The sequence below is a fragment of the Triturus cristatus genome, chromosome 8, assembly GCF_964204655.1.
Source record: "Triturus cristatus chromosome 8, aTriCri1.1, whole genome shotgun sequence".
Lineage (NCBI taxonomy): Eukaryota > Metazoa > Chordata > Amphibia > Caudata > Salamandridae > Triturus > Triturus cristatus.
In genome coordinates, this window is record NC_140591.1 from 26,569,811 (window position 1) to 26,588,995 (window position 19,185).

The window sequence follows — 19,185 nt, forward strand, 5'->3', positions numbered from 1 at the left end:
CTACCACTTTGAAGCCATCCCACTCGACCAGGGTTGACTACGCGGTCCCCGTATTATGAGTAAAGTAGTCTTGGATGCTACGTTGGTGTTCGTGTGTAAAGATCTGGTCTGTGAGGCAGTCCCGCGATAATCGCCACGTGGGGACAGTGGGGGCGGGGGTCGCCACTGGAGGCCGAGAAGGTGTACATCATGGTCTGAAACGACTCTGCCCAGATAATCCGAGTGACGTATTTGCTGGAGAAGTGTTGCGGTGCATAAGAATCGTTCAAGCCGGACTCGCAGGTTGTGAGGAATGGAGTGGAAAGAGTAAATGCGGGCCTGGGGATGGTGCAGTCTCCATGCGTCTGTGAGTGACCAGTGTGCGACCCATGCTTTAAATCGGTCGATTGTAGGTGGGGGAATGTGGGAGTGGGGGGTGCGAGCGGTCCAGTCTCGGGTCCAGGATACAGTTGTAGTCCCCTCCTAGTAGCCAGGGTACATGCGTGAATTGGGCCAGAGAGGTTGTGAGTCGGTCCCAGAATTTATCCTGATCGACATTTGGGGCGTATATACTTCCCAAGAGGATAGCCCTCCCATCTAATAGACCCTCTAGTAGGACGTATCTGCCTTCGTCGTCCACCTCCCGTCTAAGTTCCCGAAATGGGGTTCCTGGACGGATCCATATCAGTGCCCCCCGGGCAAACTAGGAGTAGGTCGTGGCGCAGATGAGTCCGCGCCATTTTACTCGTAATTTGCCCACTTCGGTTGAATTAAGGTGGGTTTCCACGGTGTGTCCAAACTTCCTCCCGTAACACGAGGGGGGGAGAACTGCTTTATATGATGGGGGGTGACGATATGCGAGTGCGAGGCCGCACGCTGAGTGGGCATGTAGTAGGATCGGTGCGCGTCAGGAGCAGGGTGTCAGTCCCCGTGTTTGAGAGACAATGGGTGCTAGGTGTACATTACATATAAGGATACCATGTGGTAGTCTGTATGCCTGAGTTGCCTCAGGGCGAAGTAGGAGAGGTCAGTCCATCCAGTAGTCCATCTGCAGTTTGCGGAGTGGCGTGGGGGGGACGCCGCCTGGTCTGCCCCAGAGACGGTGCCATCGCTGTCGTTTTCGCCTCTGATGAGAACAGGTGCGGGTGTCGATCTATAGAGTCTGAGGGCTGTGTGGTGCGCAGATCGATCACTGCTTGCAGAGCTTCACTTCTTTCTCGCATAATCTATTCGAGAACCCAGCGAGTCATGGGAGCCGTTCGTTGTTCTGGACTCTATATTGCGGAGTTTCTTGGGCCGCTTCCGGGCGTGGAAAGTTTTGAGAGGTGAGCCCCTTTGGGGATGAGGAGTGGGTGCCCGCGGGCAATGCTGATCTGTCCAGTCTTGCGCGGCTTCCACGGATGTGAAGAAGAGGGAAGACCCGTTGTAGAGGATCTTGAGGCGGGCCGGGAAGAGCAATGCATATTGAATCTTATTGTCCCGTAGTCTCCGCTTTACGTCCAGGAAGGAAGATCTCTGCTGTTTTACTGCTCGGGCATAATCCGGGAAGATCATGGATTGGTTGTTTTCCACCTGCAACGGCGCCGCCAGTCGCGCCGCCCGAAGCACCGCATCCCGATCCCGTAAGTGTAGGAACTTAGCGAGGAGTGGTCGAGGAGCCGCGCTGGGCGGGGGCTTTCGGGCTGGCACTCGGTGAGCTCGCTCTATGGAAAAGAATGTTGTACGGTCTGATGGTGGGGTAAAGGATTTCAGCCACGTGTCCATATAGTCTATGGGGTTTGCACCCTCGACTCCCTCCGGCAGCCTCAGCACTCGGATGTTACAGCGTCTTGAGCGGCCCTCCAAATCCTGTGCGCGTTCCTCCACTGCGGCTAGGCGAGTAAGGACCCCCTGGAGCGTCTTCTGTTGCTCTTTTAGCATTGGCTGCATTTCCTCAAGTGTCTGTTCCTCTGTACGCACCCGGTCCGCCAGTTTCCGGTGATCATCGCGAAGGAGGTTGACATCTGTCGCCAGGGTACCAAGGCGTTCTTCCATAGACAGACGGGATAGCTCGATGGCGGTGAGGAGCTTATCCGAGATTGATAGGTCTGTGGAGGGCACCGTGTTGGGGGACCGGGTCGAGGTCCGAGGCATGTTCTCCGGGGCTGTCTCCGGGACCGCTTGATGCTGCGCGGGCTTTGATTTCCCCATCTTGATTCCACGTGGTATGGAAGGGTCGGTGTCGTCGGTCAGGTCGTAGAAGCCCTCAGTGACGCCAGGGGTCCGCGGAAGGTCGGAAGGCGCAGCAGCGATGGGCCGTGGGGGAGCCGCACAGGGAAGTAGCAGCCCGGGCCGGTATACTGGATCTCCCTCCGCGGGCAGGGCACAGGAGTCGTCTACGCCAGCCACAAGACACCATGGCAGGGCGCTCCCAATAACAGGCCACCCTCACGGAGACTCCGTCTGCAGCCGAAGTTATGGGAAATCACTTGCGGCGTTCCCAGGATTGAGGGGGGACACCCCACAGGACTTGAGAACTGACTTCGCGGCCTCCGTATAGGCCAAGCCCTCTCCCAAAGCCCACAGCGAGGCCACTGAAGTCCTCAGTATATAGGCGACGAGTTCCCGCTGTGAGTGGTGGGGGAGCCCGAGCCCACGACGCCCTCCCTCAAAGTCGCCGTCTCCCTCGTTCTCCTCAGTGTGTTTCACAGCGTCCGGCACCTTGGGTGTCCTCGTCGGCCACGCCGGGCCTCGTCAGTCTTCGGGGCCCCCCGGGGTACCAGGGGGGCTCTCAGGCGGCTTGTAGCGGGCAGGCGGCCGGCAGGTCCGTCGAGGGCACAGCAACTCCATCGGGTATCGCCGGAGAGGCCGTCGCTTTGGCGGTCACGGGAACTAAGGCCTCACCGGCTGCGCTGGGAAGGATCCGGCGTCACACGGGCGGCCATGTTAAGGTCAGGCAGGTTCTGTTCGGGAGGGTCGAAGGGCCTCCAGGTCTCGCCGTTCCCACCGGAGCCCAGCGCCCCCCGAGCCCCTCCCAGAGTCAACCGCAAGGGGTACCTGGGGTGTTCGAGGGCTACATCGGGGTCCACTCACGGCGGGTTCACTGCGTCTGAGATGGCGGGTGCGCCCCGGGCGGCGAAGCCCCTCCGCCTCACGATGTTCTGTGCCGCTCTAATTGGGTCTGTTCCCGGTTTACACCCTCCAGGTGTCACTGCAGATAAGGCATGATGCGCCGCTGGTCTCAAAGCCTCCCCTCACACCGTCACCCGTTTCGTTGAGAGGAGCTCCGACGCCATCCTGGGTCTCGGGTTGCGGCGTCGGCGGCTGCGGCCAGACAAAGTCCCGTTCTGAAGGCTAGGAATGCGCCCAGGTGAAGTGGACGCAGTGGTGGTCCGTCCAGAGGGACTGGGTGGTGTGGCTGAAACGTAGGTTTGTCCCACCCGCGAAGATTGTGTCGAGGGTGTGTCCAGCTTTGTGCTTGGGCGTCTTGACCAGCTGCTTCAGTCAGAGGTTGTCGGAGAGTGGTGAGGTCGGGGTCATCATGGTTGTCGAGGTGGAAATTCAGGTCTCCGAGTAGGATGTAGTCCGTGGAGGTGATGGCGTGGGATGAGGCGAGTTCGGCGATGGTAGTTGTGGACTGGGTGCGAGGTCCCGGTGGTCTGTAGATGAGGGTGCCACGTAGCATGGTCCTGGGGCTGGTCTGGAAGTGGAGGTGTTCTGTGTTGGAGTGGGCTTCACTCATGCTGGATGTGGAGAGTCAGAGGGGGGTCTTGTGTGCGATGGCGTGTCCTCCTCCTCCAGGGCGGTGGAGCCGGTCCTTTCTCTGGATCTTGTAGCCTTCTGGGATGGCTATAGCGATGTCGGGCCGGAGGTGGCGTTGGTCCAGGTTTCTGTGAAGGAGACGTCGAGTGAGGGTATCTATCAAGTCCCAGATCTCTACCTCGTGTTGGTGGAGGGAGCGCACGTTGAGGAGGATGCAAGTTAGGGTTTTGGCGGTGGGTGCATGCGTCATGCGGGCCTTCGGCGATTGAGTTGGTTTTGTCGACGGTGAAGGATCTGCGGCAGTGTCTACACGAGAACTGGCCATGGGTGGTGATGGGCGAGGATATTTTGTAGTCGGTGTGTCTTCCGGGGTTGAGTGTGTGGAGTGTCGCGGAGTTGTATCGGCGGGTTCCCGGGGATCTAGGGTTCCTGGCACGGTCGGGTCACGGATGGGCGCAGACTGGCTTGCCTTAGGTGCGCTTTAGACGCGGCGCGACTGCGCAGCGGCAGCCAATATGTGGGGGAGGGGCGTGCAGCTGGGAGGCGGGGGTGGAGCTGTCAGGGGGAGGGGTCACGGGTCAATGCGGCAGCGGGAACGGGGAGAAAACGTAGCGGACATGGTGAAAAATAATACCAACAGTGAGGCACAATACAAGAATTAAGCAAAAGTAAAGCACAATACAATGACTCTAAAGAGGCACTGAGTGAAAAAGAAAAAAAGACCAGAATCGGGGTAGTCTCGAACCCTGCAACGGTGGGGCTGCCAGAACCAGTGTTGTGGTATGTATGATGCGCCAGCCAACAGACTTTAAAAACCACTCTTGCTAACCGGTAGCTAGGTGTAACTGGTGACATCTTCGCAAGAGTGCTTGCAGCTGAAGTTTGTTTATATTGCTGTTGTATTACTTGACTGCGTTGCCAAAACCAAGCTACAATTGCTCAAAGCCATTCACAGCCATGACTTGATGGGAGAAGAATAAAGAGAAAACTCTTCTTGACTCAATTGGTAATAAAGACCGGTTTTAAATGCAGCACATTCCGGGTGCTCTAGGGGTAGAGCTCTGTGTTTACCATCCTACCCAGTATTCTCACCAAACAAACCTGTTGTGGGAATTTTTTAAAGAATGTGGACCCCCTCTGAGAGAAGTTGCCCAAGGAGAAGAATCTTGAGAGTTGGGCTGAGTGTTACTAAGAGTTCCAGTGGTTGACTGATTCACTAAGTTTATGTCCAGCCATTCTCAGCCCACCTCTAATACACTGGTTATACCTTGCGGCACCGAACAATATCTTCAACATTGAAGAGTATCTGGGTGTCTTCCGCATGTGTTCTGAAAGTGAGCTTAAACCTGTGAAGTATTGTCAAAGGTATAAAGGAGATTTCCCTGGTAAGGCACTCCCTAACAAACTTCTTGTTTCTTGTCAGGCTTCGATTGATAAAGTAATGACTTGACCCACCCTAAGTACTCTCCACGGATTAGACATTCTAAGTGCTCGTAGTAGAGATTGACTCTATCGAGCGCATCTGACCGATGCAATAAAATGATAGCGCTATCAGCCCGTTTATTGACCACCATCGTTACAACATCAGCCGCCAAAGTAACAGCGACCTCACCCCATTCCATGACAGAATCCTGGCTGATATTCATCTAATGTTCCAGCTGTTTCAGTACAGTTTTTGAGTGAATAATTACTGCTTTCTCCAATAACTTGTCAGGATAAATCAATAAAGATATTGGCGAGCAGCGTATGGGCAAAGTAAGAGCTAGCAGTCTTGATGGCAGTTTAGATCCTTTTTTCATTATTTAATGTTATTGGTATTTACAATGTTTGTTATTGTTGTTGTTTTGGGTTTTTTTTTAACCTCTTCAATGCCCATGACGAGATAGTCTCGTCATGGAGCATGCCCGCTAATGAAAGGCCCGGCACGGGAGGGGGAAAGGGCGGGGCACTGAAGGGGTTAAATATTGGTTCAGAGGTTTTCCAATGAGCCATGTTTTGTCTATTAATCCTAAATCAGTTGACCCCAGATGGTCTGCTGCTCTTTAAAGTTACCCTCTCACAGCTCTCATGTCTCTCCATTATCTTTTTCTAAATTCAGGAGATTTCCTGTGGAAGAGATTCCCGAAGATGAGAAGGAGGCAGCCTCCTGGCTTCACAAACTTTATCAGGAGAAGGTAAATAAAACATGGATTCTATAGGCGGTCGTATTCTAGAGGGAGTTAGGTTGAATCCAGTAAAGTTTACTTTTGGATGAAACCTTCTGACCCCACTACCTAGATCAGGGGTTTCCAACCTGGGGTGCCCACACCTCCTATGCATAATAGGAATCCAGAGAGGACTTTGTAGGGGGGCGAACATTGATCAAAAATTTGCAAAGGGTGCTGGGCACAGAAAAGGTTGGGAACCCTTGCCCTAAATGATAGAATCTGCCCAGTGTTAATCTAGAATCGTGGGTCTGCATTACTTTCTTTCGCATCAGCTGCTGGGCTTAATCTGCCATCTAGTGCTTCATCAAAATAATGGTCTTCTTTTCTATGTTGGTGTTGCTAAGAGTTTGTCTGTAGTAAGACTTCTCTGACGTCAGCAAGTGCTCCACAACATCACAGTGCAAGAGCGTAAGATTTTCAAGGAAGATGCCAAAAGATTAGAGTACAATTTGAGAGTGGCGCCAGTTTGAGAATGGTGCTTCTCCAGGATAGTGTGTGCGTACCCAGGACCTCAGCACAATGTCTGCTGGTTCTAGTAGTCTACGGTTATGGCCATTGAAAGCGCTCCCTTTCAGTTTTGACCATGTTGCAATTGTTGGTTTGCTTAGGTTGCTAAATGGGCAAGTGTGTAACCAGTCTTTGCCACAGGAGAGCAGGTGCATGATTTGTTGAAAATTCAAGCCTGGTACCTTAGAAACGTGGAGAGTGATATGCTGGTCTCTCCAGGCCATGTTGCAGATGAAGTATGGGCTGAATACTGTTAATTGGAAAGCAAGAGCTCTCCGGAGAATCTCTGCAATAACCAGAGTCCTACAGGACCCACACATTAGACTGGTCATTTTATTACAGAAACAACAAGAAATCGACAGGTCGTTGCTTATCGCTCTCAGTGTGTGTAGTGTTCTTCCACATCCCCCTTGTGAATCGGTTTCTTCCAATCAATCAGTATTTGTATAGTGCTAGTAATCATCCGTGAGGGTATCCAGGCGCTAGGTAGCAGGGCTCAGTCAGAAAGCCAGGTCTAGAGTCTCTTCCTGAATTCTTCCAGCGAGGGTGATGTTCAGAGATGAGGGGGAGGCAGTTCCAGGACTTGGCGGTGAGGTGGGATAAGAGACAGCCTATGGTGTACTGGGGCAGTAAGTGGTTACTGGGCAGAATCCGATGTGGGGCAGACTCCAGTATCTCACTCCAATTGGATAACCAAGTTACTCCCTTTGCGCACTTCATTCTGCGATGGTAGCAATTACAAAAAAAGGCTTTGTTTAACAGGTGTCTAATTAAAGTGCTAAAACGGAGATATTCATCAAAGAATTATGAAGTTGCTAACTCTGAAACAACCTCAAAAGTTATTTTACAATCTCTGTGCTGTACATTTAATAACAGGTGGCCGATGTTGTATGCATATTTTGTTGCGTCTGTTCTGGGATGTTCAGGAGCGCATGGAATATCTGTTTTTACAGACCCCTTTTAAACCAAAGATGCAGAGGAATGTAGATGAGGGGATTCTGGGCGCATCTCTGGTATCACTCTGGTAATGCGCTCAGGCGAAGCCTGGTACTTCCCCAACGTCTTGGTGTCGTCTTAGACCCTGACATGCAGTCACCAGTGTCCGTTTAGTGTCACCGTCCAAAATGAGTCTACACTCAAACTAGTTATTTAGTAAATGAAATTTATTCTGTAGACTTTATTACATTTATTGAAATGAAAGGATGGACAAGTGAACAAGGACTCCCTGGAGCCCCCTCAGGAGTTGCTAGTTACTAGTAGAACTGTGACCTGGCCTTTCAGCCTTAGGTACTGACTGAATCTATTAATTACTCTGTACTAATCCCCACCTAACCAGCAGAACTATATACACATTTGTTATGCCGTAGTGTAATCTACATGGCTTTGGAAACTTGTGCCTACTTGTTATTACACTTTTGTTTGTTTGAGTTTACCCCATGTTTTTGCTTCAGTGGACTAGACCATTATTCGAGCCTGTCAGCCAGTGCTTAATTTGAGCCTGTGGTTTCCAGTGCTCAGCACCAGCACTTAATGGTCAACACCGGCACTTATGACAGTCTGTCACATGGTGGCCATGGTCTAATTTACAAAAAAGCTGAACATCAATTGTTTATTAATTTAATGTACATAAAAATGACTAATACCTGCTGCCAGAGCCATTGTTGTAGCTTTGTGTGTCTTGAATTGTCAGAATGATCCAATTTTTAGGTCTCGCGACCTGCGTTGCACTGCGCAGCAGTGCTCGCGCAGGCAAGAGTCCTTTTGTCCGGGGTTTGAAATGAACACGCTTGTGCGTGTGTTTTTACTTTTGCGGCCTGCTATTGGCCTTTGCCTGCATGTTTGTTTTAAAGATAGCACACAATATGCCAGAGGCGGGCCCATGGCCTATTGGTGTCTATCACACACATTTCTGCCATATGGTTTCAATTATCGTGCCCAGACACGGGCGCGATAATTGAAACCATATGGTTCGCTGTGGCGCGTGCGCACCACTCGTGGCTTTTTCTGTTTCGCGAAAGTGGAAGCGATCGCTTTCCTTGTTTCATGGTGATACAGCGTGACCTTGACCCGAAGGCATTAGAGCGCTTTACAAGTGAGCCAGACTTGTTGCAGATTTTTTAGGCACGGGGAGATTAAGTGATTTGATCAGACTCTCAGGATGTTGAGCCGAGGATGGGATTCTAAGCGACCCTCTTGTTCCAAAGTAGAATTCCATAATAAAGCGAAATAATATATTCCCGAGTGTGACCTAAAAGCACACAGGGTCAATCAAACTAAGTTCTTGTTTCACTTAAAACAACTAGCTTGTCAGCAGTTTCTGGAGCAGGCGTTTCTCTGCCGTTATTCCTTTTTTTGTGTCTTTTTTTGTTTTTTATTTTCCCCCCCACTATGATTCTCTCTCGTGCAGATTACTGTATTAGCACTAGCTTGTAGCTCGGGGACCCCCTAGCCGTGAAATTAGATAAGTGCAAACCGTTTTCTCTTAAGATATAACATACCTAGAGAGAGGACTGCCCGGGCAAGCAGCCTTCTGAGGACACGGAGGCCGGGGATAGCTTTTGAAACCAATTCTGTTTGCATACAGTTAAGTAGCGTGCTCATCCTAATGTATCCTAAACTTTTCCTGTTTGGCAGGCATGGAAATAGATCAGGGGAGGGGTCGTTGGGGCTCTCGAAAGGATACGGCGAGTAGGTTAAGTTGCGAAACATTAATTCAAGCAAAACTTCGATAAGAAACAACATCTGAAATTCTGGATATAAGTTTCAAAATCAAATTGTTCTTACACGCATGTTGTTCTGTACGTTTACCTGCGGTCTCCCTAAAACCGTTTCTGTGCCCAGTGGTGAGTATTTTCCCTGTTGTGTTTTATCCCAGTAAATTGTCGTTCCTGTTACGAACCCCCAAACTATTTCAGTGAGCGGCGATCCCTCTTTAAAACAAGCAGGATACTGCCTTCGGGAGCATAAACATCAAATCACATGTAGCGCATTGGCACCTTTAGTCAAGGAGCTACACTGTACACACCTCTCCATATATTCACCATGCGAACACCGAAGAGGCCAGGCAGCACAAGTCCCACCAGGTGACTCAAGATTGAAGGCCGCCCTATCATCCCACAAGCGAAGTCACTCAACTTCTTTGGGGTACGGACTCCACAAGGCAGCCACTTATACATATGCCGACCACTAATGCACATACCACACAGTAGTCTGTCTCCCAATTGTTCCATTATCACCAGCTAGCAATTTGCACACGCAAGTGTTCTAATAGTACCAATATCTGGAGAGCGAAGCATCGAATCACAAGCTTGCACGTCTGAAACCTCGGGCAATCAGCATATCTCTGCAGCAGGCGCTGAACTCGTGGAGCTGTCTGCAAGCCACGCTTATACCCCAGAGGGGTAAGCCAGCCCTCGAGCCTTTAGCCTTTCTTACCACTTTCCCTTTCCCGGATTGTAACCCATATGTCCTGTCCGCCCACAGTGCTGTCCGGCGTCGCTGCTGCCTCCTTACCTTGAGGACTGTAACCCCAGGCTGCCGGTAGGGCTGTGTGGTGTGCTTTGGTCGGCTGCAGCTGACTTCACGACAGCGCTCTGGTCCCGTAGCGTGCATCTCACCGGGTTGTTTTTGTTTTATTGCAGTTTGAGGTTCTTGACGGTTTTAGTTTTTCTTTGAAAGTGCTTTTATTCCTCCCCAGTTGGTCTTTGTTGCTGTTCTTTGCTGGTTTGGAGGCTCCCGGGATGACTCGTTTTTATGAAAGAAAAGTGAGTCCCAGCAGGCAGCAGCAGCAGAGCTCTCTCAGTGGGCTGCTCCAGGCGGGAGGGAGACAGGCTGGAGCAGCTGCTCGGTTCCGCTTTTATACTCGCGCCAAGCGAGCAGAGTCCTGCCTGTCTCACCCTCCCTGGCACCTCCCCTTTCCAAAAAAGGACTGACTTTCCAATAATAAACAAGCATTTACAATGCAGTAGGTCTCGCATTTACTAGAGTTTGAGCTATTGGCATTGGAAATGACAATCCCTTTTATTTATTTGTTTCAAAAGCCAACACGTTAATAAAAGGCATTGTAATCTACAATGCCGATAGCTCAAACTCTAGTAAATGCGAGACCTATTGCATTGTGAATTCTTGTTGGTACTGTCATTGGCAGTGGCAATGGGTGGTGCTAACTGCAGTGGACTCTTGATAAGGGCCCTGGCATTTTTTGCACAAATAATCGTGGCCGCCAGCAAGTGTCAAGCGAACTTGTGTAGTGTACCCCATTCTGAATGTGGGGGGGCTGCTTCCCTCTCCACATCGCCTGGTGCTGGCTGTGGTGGCGGCTTGACACGGGCCTTTTACCAGCTACCCCGTAGGGATGATTCCTATGAGCTCTTCCAAGTAGTCTTTACAGTGCCCATAACGGAGATGCCTTACCCAAACATGGTTCAAATATGCGGTCGTACTCCAGAGGGAGTGAGGTTGACAGCAGTAAAGTTTACTTTTGGAGGAAACTTTCTGTGCCCACTCCCTAGATGATCGAGCCTTGTCTGTGCCACGTATTAAGGGCGTATATGGCACCTGTGTTGGTTGTGCGGTTGAAGATTGAATTAGTGGCTGGGAGGGTATGTTTGGGCCATATGTGTGCGCTGCACAGGAGGTGATCTCCTTTGTGTTTGAGTTAGTGAATTCCATCTTGGACATCCCTTTCTAAACCTATTGCCTTTCCGTTGCCCTCACTGAAATCTGTGTATGGGGTGGTTCGAGGGCAGGAGGTCTCTAGGCTATACCCAACTGTAGGCATCCCCTCTCTGGATGAAACTTCCCTCCCACCCCTTCCCGTCCCCCTGTATGAGCCCTGCGAGGTGGGTGGGAGGCTTCGAGGCTATGCTCTGTGTCCCAGTGCAGGCGTTTCCTGCTGGGGTGAGACTCCTCCCCTTTCTCTCATCCCTACCCCACCCCCCCACCCCCATTCCCCCTCTGGGCCTGGGTGGGTGGGGAGAGGTCTCCAGGCCATGCCCTTTGTCCCATTGCAGGCGTTCACTGCCAGGGTGAGACTCCTCCCCTATCGGTCTCATCCCTAGCCCTCCCTCTCTGGCCTGGGTGGGTGAGGGAGATCTCCAGGCCATGCCCTTTATCCCAGTGTAGGCGTTTCCTGCCAGGGTGAGACCCCTCCCCTTTGTCTCATCCCTAGCCCCCCCACTCTGGGCCTGGGTGGGTGGGGAGAGGTCTCCAGGCCATGCACTTTGTCCCATTGTAGGCGTTCACTGCCAGGGTGAAACCCCTCCCTTTTCTGTCTCACCCTCAGTCCCCCCCACCCCCCCACTCTGGGCCTGGGTGGGTGGGGAGAGGTCTCCAGGCCATGCCCTTTGTCCCATTGCAGGCGTTCACTGCCAGGGTGAAACCCCTCCCCTTTCTGTCTCACCCTCAGTCCCCCCTTTCTGGCCTGAGTGGGTGAGCGAGGTCTCCAGGCCATGCCCTTTGTCCCATTGCAGGCGTTCACTGCAAGGGTGAGACTCCTCCCCTTTCTGTCACCCCCTCAGTCCCCCCCCTCTCTGTCCTGAGTGAGTGAGGGAGGTTTCCAGGCCATGACCTTTGTCCTAATGTAAACCTTCCTTGCGATAGTGAAACTCCTCCTGTTTCTGCCCCCCTTCTCTGAACTCTGCATTTGGGTGGGTGGGTGCCCTTTGACTCAGTGTAGGCTTCTCCTGCCAGGGTGTAACTCCTCCCCTTTGTCCCTCCTCTCTGAACAAAGCACAGCGGGTGGGTGTGGAAGGTCTCATGTCTATCAGTTTGTGATTCGAAGAGCTTTGGACAGTGAACATGGGCACTATTTTGAAGTCTGATAGTTCTGGTTCTGTATGGTACAAGTGCACATTTGACATCTCTTTGCTATGCTGGCTCCAGAGCTCTGTCCTGACACAGCCATCTCCCTTCTCTACTCTCTGGGGGCAATCCTACATCACTCTTTCTGGCCAAAGCGACTTCCCTCACTTGTTAGAAACTGGGCTACGCCAACTGAGGTGCTCATGTATGCATCTAAATCCCATGAAGAGATCTAAGCGTTCGGAGAGCCTTTGAGATGCCACTCGCTTCTGAGTGTTTTCCAGGCCCCTGTGGGTGCTGGGGGTTTCTTCAAGAGCTCCTCACAGATGCCTGGAAGATGTCGCAGAGTTTCAAACCTGAGCACTTAGAGTTCCATTCCATCCCAGAGGCAATACGAGCTCTTCATCGATCGTATTTGGCTAAATGTACATGGATCAATGTTTCAAATGTAATATTTATAGCGTATTACTGAAATAAGATATGGAAGGCATCCACTGCGAAACATCAATACAGTTGTTGCTTGGACTACACGTTCCCAGCAAGAAACACATGAACTTCCTAACGCGGCGTTCCTGGCATATGAACTTCCTAACGCAGCGTTCCTGGCATATGAACTTCCTAAGGCAGCATTCCTGGCATATGAACTTCCTAACGCAGCGTTCCTGGCATATGAACTTCCTAACACAGGACGTTCATATGCCAGGAAGGCTAACATAGCGTTCCTGGCATATGAACTTCCTAACACAGGACGTTCATATGCCAGGAAGGCTAACGCAGCGTTCCTGGCATATGAACTTCCTAACGCAGCGTTCCTGGCATATGAACTTCCTAACGCAGCGTTCCTGGCATATCAACTTCCTGGCATATCAACTTCCTAACGCAGCGTTGCTGGCATATCAACTTCCTAATGCAGCGTTGCTGGCATATCAACTTCCTAATGCAGCGTTCCTGGCATATCAACTTCCTAACACAGGACGTTTGTGAGAAAGTGCCCTCTTTCTGCATGGTTTCCCTCACTTGTTGCTGAATTGCTGATGTACTTTGACTGAGTGTGCCCTGGGCTCCTGCTAATCGGGTACACAGGGCCTATGTTCTTTCCCTAAAACTGCATTGAAGCCTAACCCCAATTGGAATCTTTGGCCACAGGTCAGCCCGTGGTAAATGTTACCGCATGTACCCAGGGCACTGTGACCAGAGAAGGCCTCTAAGGGCTGCAGCACTTATTTTGCCACCCTTAGATATCCTGTACCCTGACTGACACACACACACTCACTCACTCCAGGCTGCGTGTCTTGGTGCCGAACAAAGTGAAGTCGACATGGCACACATCCCTGTGTGCCATCCCTACAACCCACTGCCCTGCATACATCAGTCACCCCTCTAGCTGGGTGCACTATACCAGTGGTGAGGGTACAGGTGCATGAGCCCTGTACCCCTATAGTGTCTAAGTCCATTCTTAGACATTGTAAGTGCAGACAGGGGATTACTCACATTGCACGGCCCCCAAGCGGCGAGACGATCCCTGCGCGCTCCTGTAGGGCATACCCAGAGGCAGATCCCGGACACATGCCTGCAGCCCAACTCAGGGTAGAGGCGAGAAGCCCGAGGGCCCACGAGATTGAGAGACCGAATGGGATGCGACTGGGCGCTCCTGATATGTAAGCCTATATGACAATTGCGCTATCGCCTGTGCCTAAGTGTATAACTGTTTATAAATGCCAATAAAAATGTTTTACAAATAGACATTGTAAGTGCAGTGCTGCCATTAAGAGTATATGGTGCTAGGAGTTTGTCATTACAAACTCCACAGCACCATAATGGCTACACTGAAAACTGAGAAGTTTGGTATCAAACTTCTCAGCACATTAAACCCACACTGATGCCAGTGTGGAATTGAATGAAAAATGCACACAGAGGGCATCTTAGAGAAGCCCCCAAAAAACGAACCTACCACTAGTGTCCAGGCCGAGTGGCTGCTTTCAGCTTCCACCTCCAGACATGTTTCTGGACCCCTGGGTCGAGAGCCTGCTGCCCTCTGGGGCCTGAAACAATGCACATCCTGGGACGAGGTGCCAAGCCTCCTCCCCCAGGATGGGCAGGGTTCACGAAGGGGAAGCTTCAAAGGCTTGCTGCCTTTGAGCTTCCCCAGGCCACTTGCTGCTCTCAGCAGCTGATCCCCACTGGTTCTGACACCCACTTTGGGCGGGAGAACCATTGGGGAAAAAACAAATGAAGAAGAGAGGTGTACCCACCTCTGCCAACTCCTCCCCTCAGGTGGGAGAGGCGAGGTGAAGCATAACTCCCAGTCCACTCCATCTTGAAGATTGGGGGACTCAGACAACCATGGACAGGCTCATGCCCCCCTCCCACTGGAGGGTGGCATAATAGGGGGTGTACCCACCCCAGGGAAGGGACCCATTGGTCCCTGCCTTTTACCTACCTGTAACACCCCTAAATCTAGTATTTAGGGGCACCCCCGAACCTTGCTTCCTCACACAAGAACCTGCAACAAGAAACCAAGGACCGAACAACCGTGCCAAAGCTAACGAGGAAGAACCCACTGACTTGGCCCCAGCCCTACCGGCCTGCCTCCACCTCGAACCTGCTGCTGCGAAATCCCGGTGTGTCCTGCAGCCAGCAACCTTGAAAACCCCGGAGGACCTGCCCGCCTTCAATCACAAAGACTTTGTCTCCTGTGATCACCTGCAATCTCTGGCTCCGGCTGGACACCGCGAATCCGCCCCACTCTGCACCCACCGTCCACGGCCCGAGTTCGAGTGGGCAAGTACCACGAGGAGGTCACCCCGGCGATCCTGACCCGAGATCTGGCGACCCCTGACCTGCCTCAAGCCGACACCTGCAGCCTAGATCCAGGAGGCCCCTTTAAGAAGATCCGACCCCAAAAGGCACCCCCTGCACCCGACATCCCACGGCCTTGTGTGCCCAAACCAACAGTGCCTAACCAACCCCCAACTTACCTCTCGAAGTGGTGGTCGCACCCAGAAGACCTTCATCTCCCTGCCTGCAGCGCTTTTGCAAACTGGAGGTTCTCCATTGAAACAAACAGGGCGTCTGACGTCGAAACAGCACCCTGCACCCGGCTGCCCTAGTGCTGCTGAGGGTGCACTTTTGGTGCTAATTTGTTTCCCCATTTGCCCTGAGCTAAAGTCCAGGAGCTTTGCTCCCACAACCTAGTGGCCTGCTCGTCAGCAGCCACCAACCGGAGGCCCCCTATCCCCCATTGGATAACATTGGGCCTCAGCACTCTGCACCCGGCCGCCCTAGTGCCGCTGAGGGTGTAACAAGAGTTCATCCTTGACCCTGGGGGACCCCTGAGTCTACTCCCAGAAACTCCCACCACCAAATACTTGCATTAAAACCAATAACACTATTTTTGCAGCGTGACACTACTGGATTCACTATGCTATTCATTATTCCGCCATCTAGTAGTGGTTGGGTCCCGATTTGATGGAAAACCGGAAAAATAGCAAAAATCAAAACTTATCGTCGCACCCGACTACAGGCCAGGTAGCCGGGACTACTAAGGAGAAGAAGTTTCGGGAGAACTCTGCGTTCACACTAGAATGCGCACACAGGGGGCCCCCTGAGCGCAGGAATGGACAAAACCCCCTTCAACTTTTGCACCAATTGCCACCACAAATACGCAGGACCAGCATCCAGTCTGCAACCTCTGCTTGCCGCTCAACCACAACAGCGAGGACTGCAACGCGTGCTCGGCGTTCACACCCAAGACCCTCCGAGTAAGGGAGAGGCAGAGAAGGGCGAACCACAACATGCAGGGGCCACCTCCATCTCGCCGAGGCTTGGGCCTCTCCAGTGGAGAGGAGGACATCGCCGAAGGACCAGACGACTGCACGGTCGTCGAAGTCCATATGAAAACGTCAAAGGAGGTAAGAGTCGATGACCCCCAAACACTCGACCGACACTCTAAAGAGTGAGACAAAGTCCTTGAAGGGAACAGTGTCGTCGTCAACTCTCGACGAAGGTAACTGCACCCAAGGACAAGGATCTCAGCGGATCCTTCAAAAAGGACTCCTGGATGGCAAAGACCCACGAAAAATCAAGGTCGTCGAAGGAAGCCCCCGAAAAGGACTCCTCGACGCCGAAAAAGGAAGGGTCGACAACTGCTTCGACGGCCACGAAGCGCTCAAACCCTCGACGGCGAACAGGCTGCTGAGATGGAAAGGAAGAAAAGGAGCTTGAGGCCAAAATGGCGAGCATTCTGCAGCGGAAGAAGGACTTCGACGACAAGATGAGTCTGTACACCATCTCGCCGAAACCCGCGGACGAAAGGGTCTTCAGAGACCCTGAACCGCCAAAAACACCTGAACCGGTCGAAGAACAGGAAGAAGCCCTGTATTACTTCGAGGGAGAAGGCGAGGAGGAACAGCTAACCTACCAGTTCTCGACGTCCTCGGAGGCGCAAGACTTACAGTGGCAGGATCTTGATGCTGACATGCCAGAAGAAGGGCTAGACACATACCCTTTGAGGCCTTCGCTACCAGACGATATAGGGATCTTTAATTTGGTGGTCAAGAATGCTGCACAATCATATGGGGTAAATTGGAGGAGGAGAAACCCAAGGCTTGCTTTCTCCTGGAGACACTTACCCACACAAACAAGAAGTCAATTCCTGCCCATGCTCCCTAGTGTGCTGGACCAGGGCAGAGAGGCTTTCAAGGAACCAGCTATCTGGTAGTCTGTAACTTCAAGAACAGAGAAAAAGTACAAGCACTCCTTAAAGGACCCTGCTTACATTCAAGGATCAGTGCCAGCCGATTCAATCATCACTGCAACAGCTAGGAAAAGGGCAAATGTGCCCACAAATGCAGGACCACCTCCTGACAAGGAGAGTAGGAGAATGGACCTTACATGGAGGAAGGTAGAACGGAGTGCAGCAATCCAATGGCGCATCGCCAACTCCAACGTCCTAATCAACAGACATGCATACCAGTACTTGGAGGAAGTAGGGCAACTCCTGAAGCACTTACCGGAACAGTACCAGCAGAGGGCAACCCACCTGGTAGAAGAGGGGAAAAACATGGCGAACACATGTTTAAAGTCGGCCTTGGACGCAGCAGAGACGTCCAGTAGGCAGATGATGATCGGGGTGACAGAGAAGGCACACATGGCTGAGGATTTCGGAATTCAAGCCGGAGGTACAGAATAACATACTGAACACGCCCTTCAACGGAGAACAACTTTTTGGGATGCCAGTTGACGAAAAGTTATCTCAACTCAAGAAGGACCATGAAACTGCAAGGTCCATGGAAGCACTGCAGTTCAGAGGAATGAGAAGGGGTACACCCTCAAGGAGGCCAAATGGTAGGGGAGGCAACCAACCGAGTACCTCGCACCAAACCTTCCAACTCTGTTATCAGGGAAATGGCCTGGGGCAGCAGCAGTAGAACTGCAGTACCAGCCACGGGCCAGTCCTTTTGAGGCCGCTCAAATGGACGAGGACAGGCACGGAGAGGGGGGCAACAACCCAACTCCAAGTGACTTTGCCAAAAGGCGGATGCCCACCCAGATAACACCTCAAGGGAGGCATCCAAACAGGAAAAAGGTTCAAGAACTGTTTTCACGAGGCAAGTAGTTTCCAGAGCATATAACACTGGTAGGAGGCAGAATAAGGAACTTCCTCCAAGAATGGAAGGAGGTCACAACGGACAAATGAATACTAAACATCATACAATACAGATACTGTATAGAACGAATAAAACAACCGCCAAACAAAAAGCCATGCAACAAGTCACTCAGCAAAATAACTTTCACTCTTGATACTAAAGCACAGGAACTGCTCAGCAAGGAGGCAATAGAGATAGTACCATACAAGGAAAGAAACAAGGGTGTTTATTCCAACTACTTCCTAGTACCAAAGGTAGACGAAACACCAAGGCCTATCTTGGACCTAAGATTCCTAAACAAGTTCATAAGGACACCGATTCAAAATGACGTCTCAGCAAGAAGTAATACCCCAGGTAAAGGAAGGGGATTACTTGGCAACTATAGATTTAAAGGACGCGTACTTGCACATTCCCATCCACAAACGGCACAAATGCTTACTAAAGTTTGTGATCAGCAAGACTCACTACCAGTTCACAGGGATCGCATTCAGGCTCAAATCAGTGCCAAGGACGTTTACAAAATGCCTAGCAGCAGTAGCAGCGCACCTAAGGAGGCAAGGAATACATGTATACCCCTACCTCGACGACTGGCTCGTGAAAGCAAGCTCCCACAACCAGTGCAAACAGCGCATCCAGCAGGTGATACAAACTCTAAGCCAACTGTCTTTTTCAATCCATTGGGGAAAGTAGTCAATAGAGCCAGAACAGGTGAAAATATTCTTAGGGGCAGAGATCAACACCATACAAAGCAAAATGTTACCCAGCACAAAGAGAATTTCGGCAATACTGAAGGAAACACGTCTGTACCGCAAGGGGCAAGTTCTGAGCACGAGGACAGTGAGCAAACTAATGGGAAGGATGGCATCATGCATACACCTGGTCCCAAATATTCGACTCCACATGAGACCATTCCAGGAATGGATAAAGCAGCAATGGTCACAGGCAACAGGGAGTTGGGAATATCTAGTGGTTATCACACACTGGTTATATCACACGCAGTGCATCAGGAAATAGCGTAGTGGAACAAGGCAAACATATCACAGGGGACACCATTCACACAACCAACTCCAACAATGACCATCACAACAGACGCCTCCCAGCTGGGGTGGGGTGCGCACATGAACAAACAAGGTGAGTGGGCTATGGTCGCAACAGGGCGCGGTCAAGCACATCAACTACCTAGAGCTAAAAACTGTGTTCCTAGCCTTAAAAGCCTTTCAGAAGGAGCTGTACGGAAACAGGGTGTTGATCCAAACAGACAACACAACCACCATGTTCTATGTCAACTAACAAGGAAGAAC

The 19,185-nt window shown here is 51.5% G+C and overlaps 1 protein-coding gene across 4 annotated transcripts in view; it reads left to right on the forward strand.

Moving 5' to 3' along the window:
• The window catches only part of AGPAT3 (1-acylglycerol-3-phosphate O-acyltransferase 3), a 374,623-nt gene that overhangs the window by 316,779 nt on the left and 38,659 nt on the right, over positions 1–19,185 (forward strand). For all 4 annotated transcript variants that reach the window (XM_085620784.1, XM_085620783.1, XM_085620786.1 and 1 more), the window contains exon 8: positions 5,819–5,894. In XM_085620784.1, the coding sequence (XP_085476910.1) occupies positions 5,819–5,894 (76 nt within the window). The remainder of the gene's footprint in view (positions 1–5,818; positions 5,895–19,185) is intronic.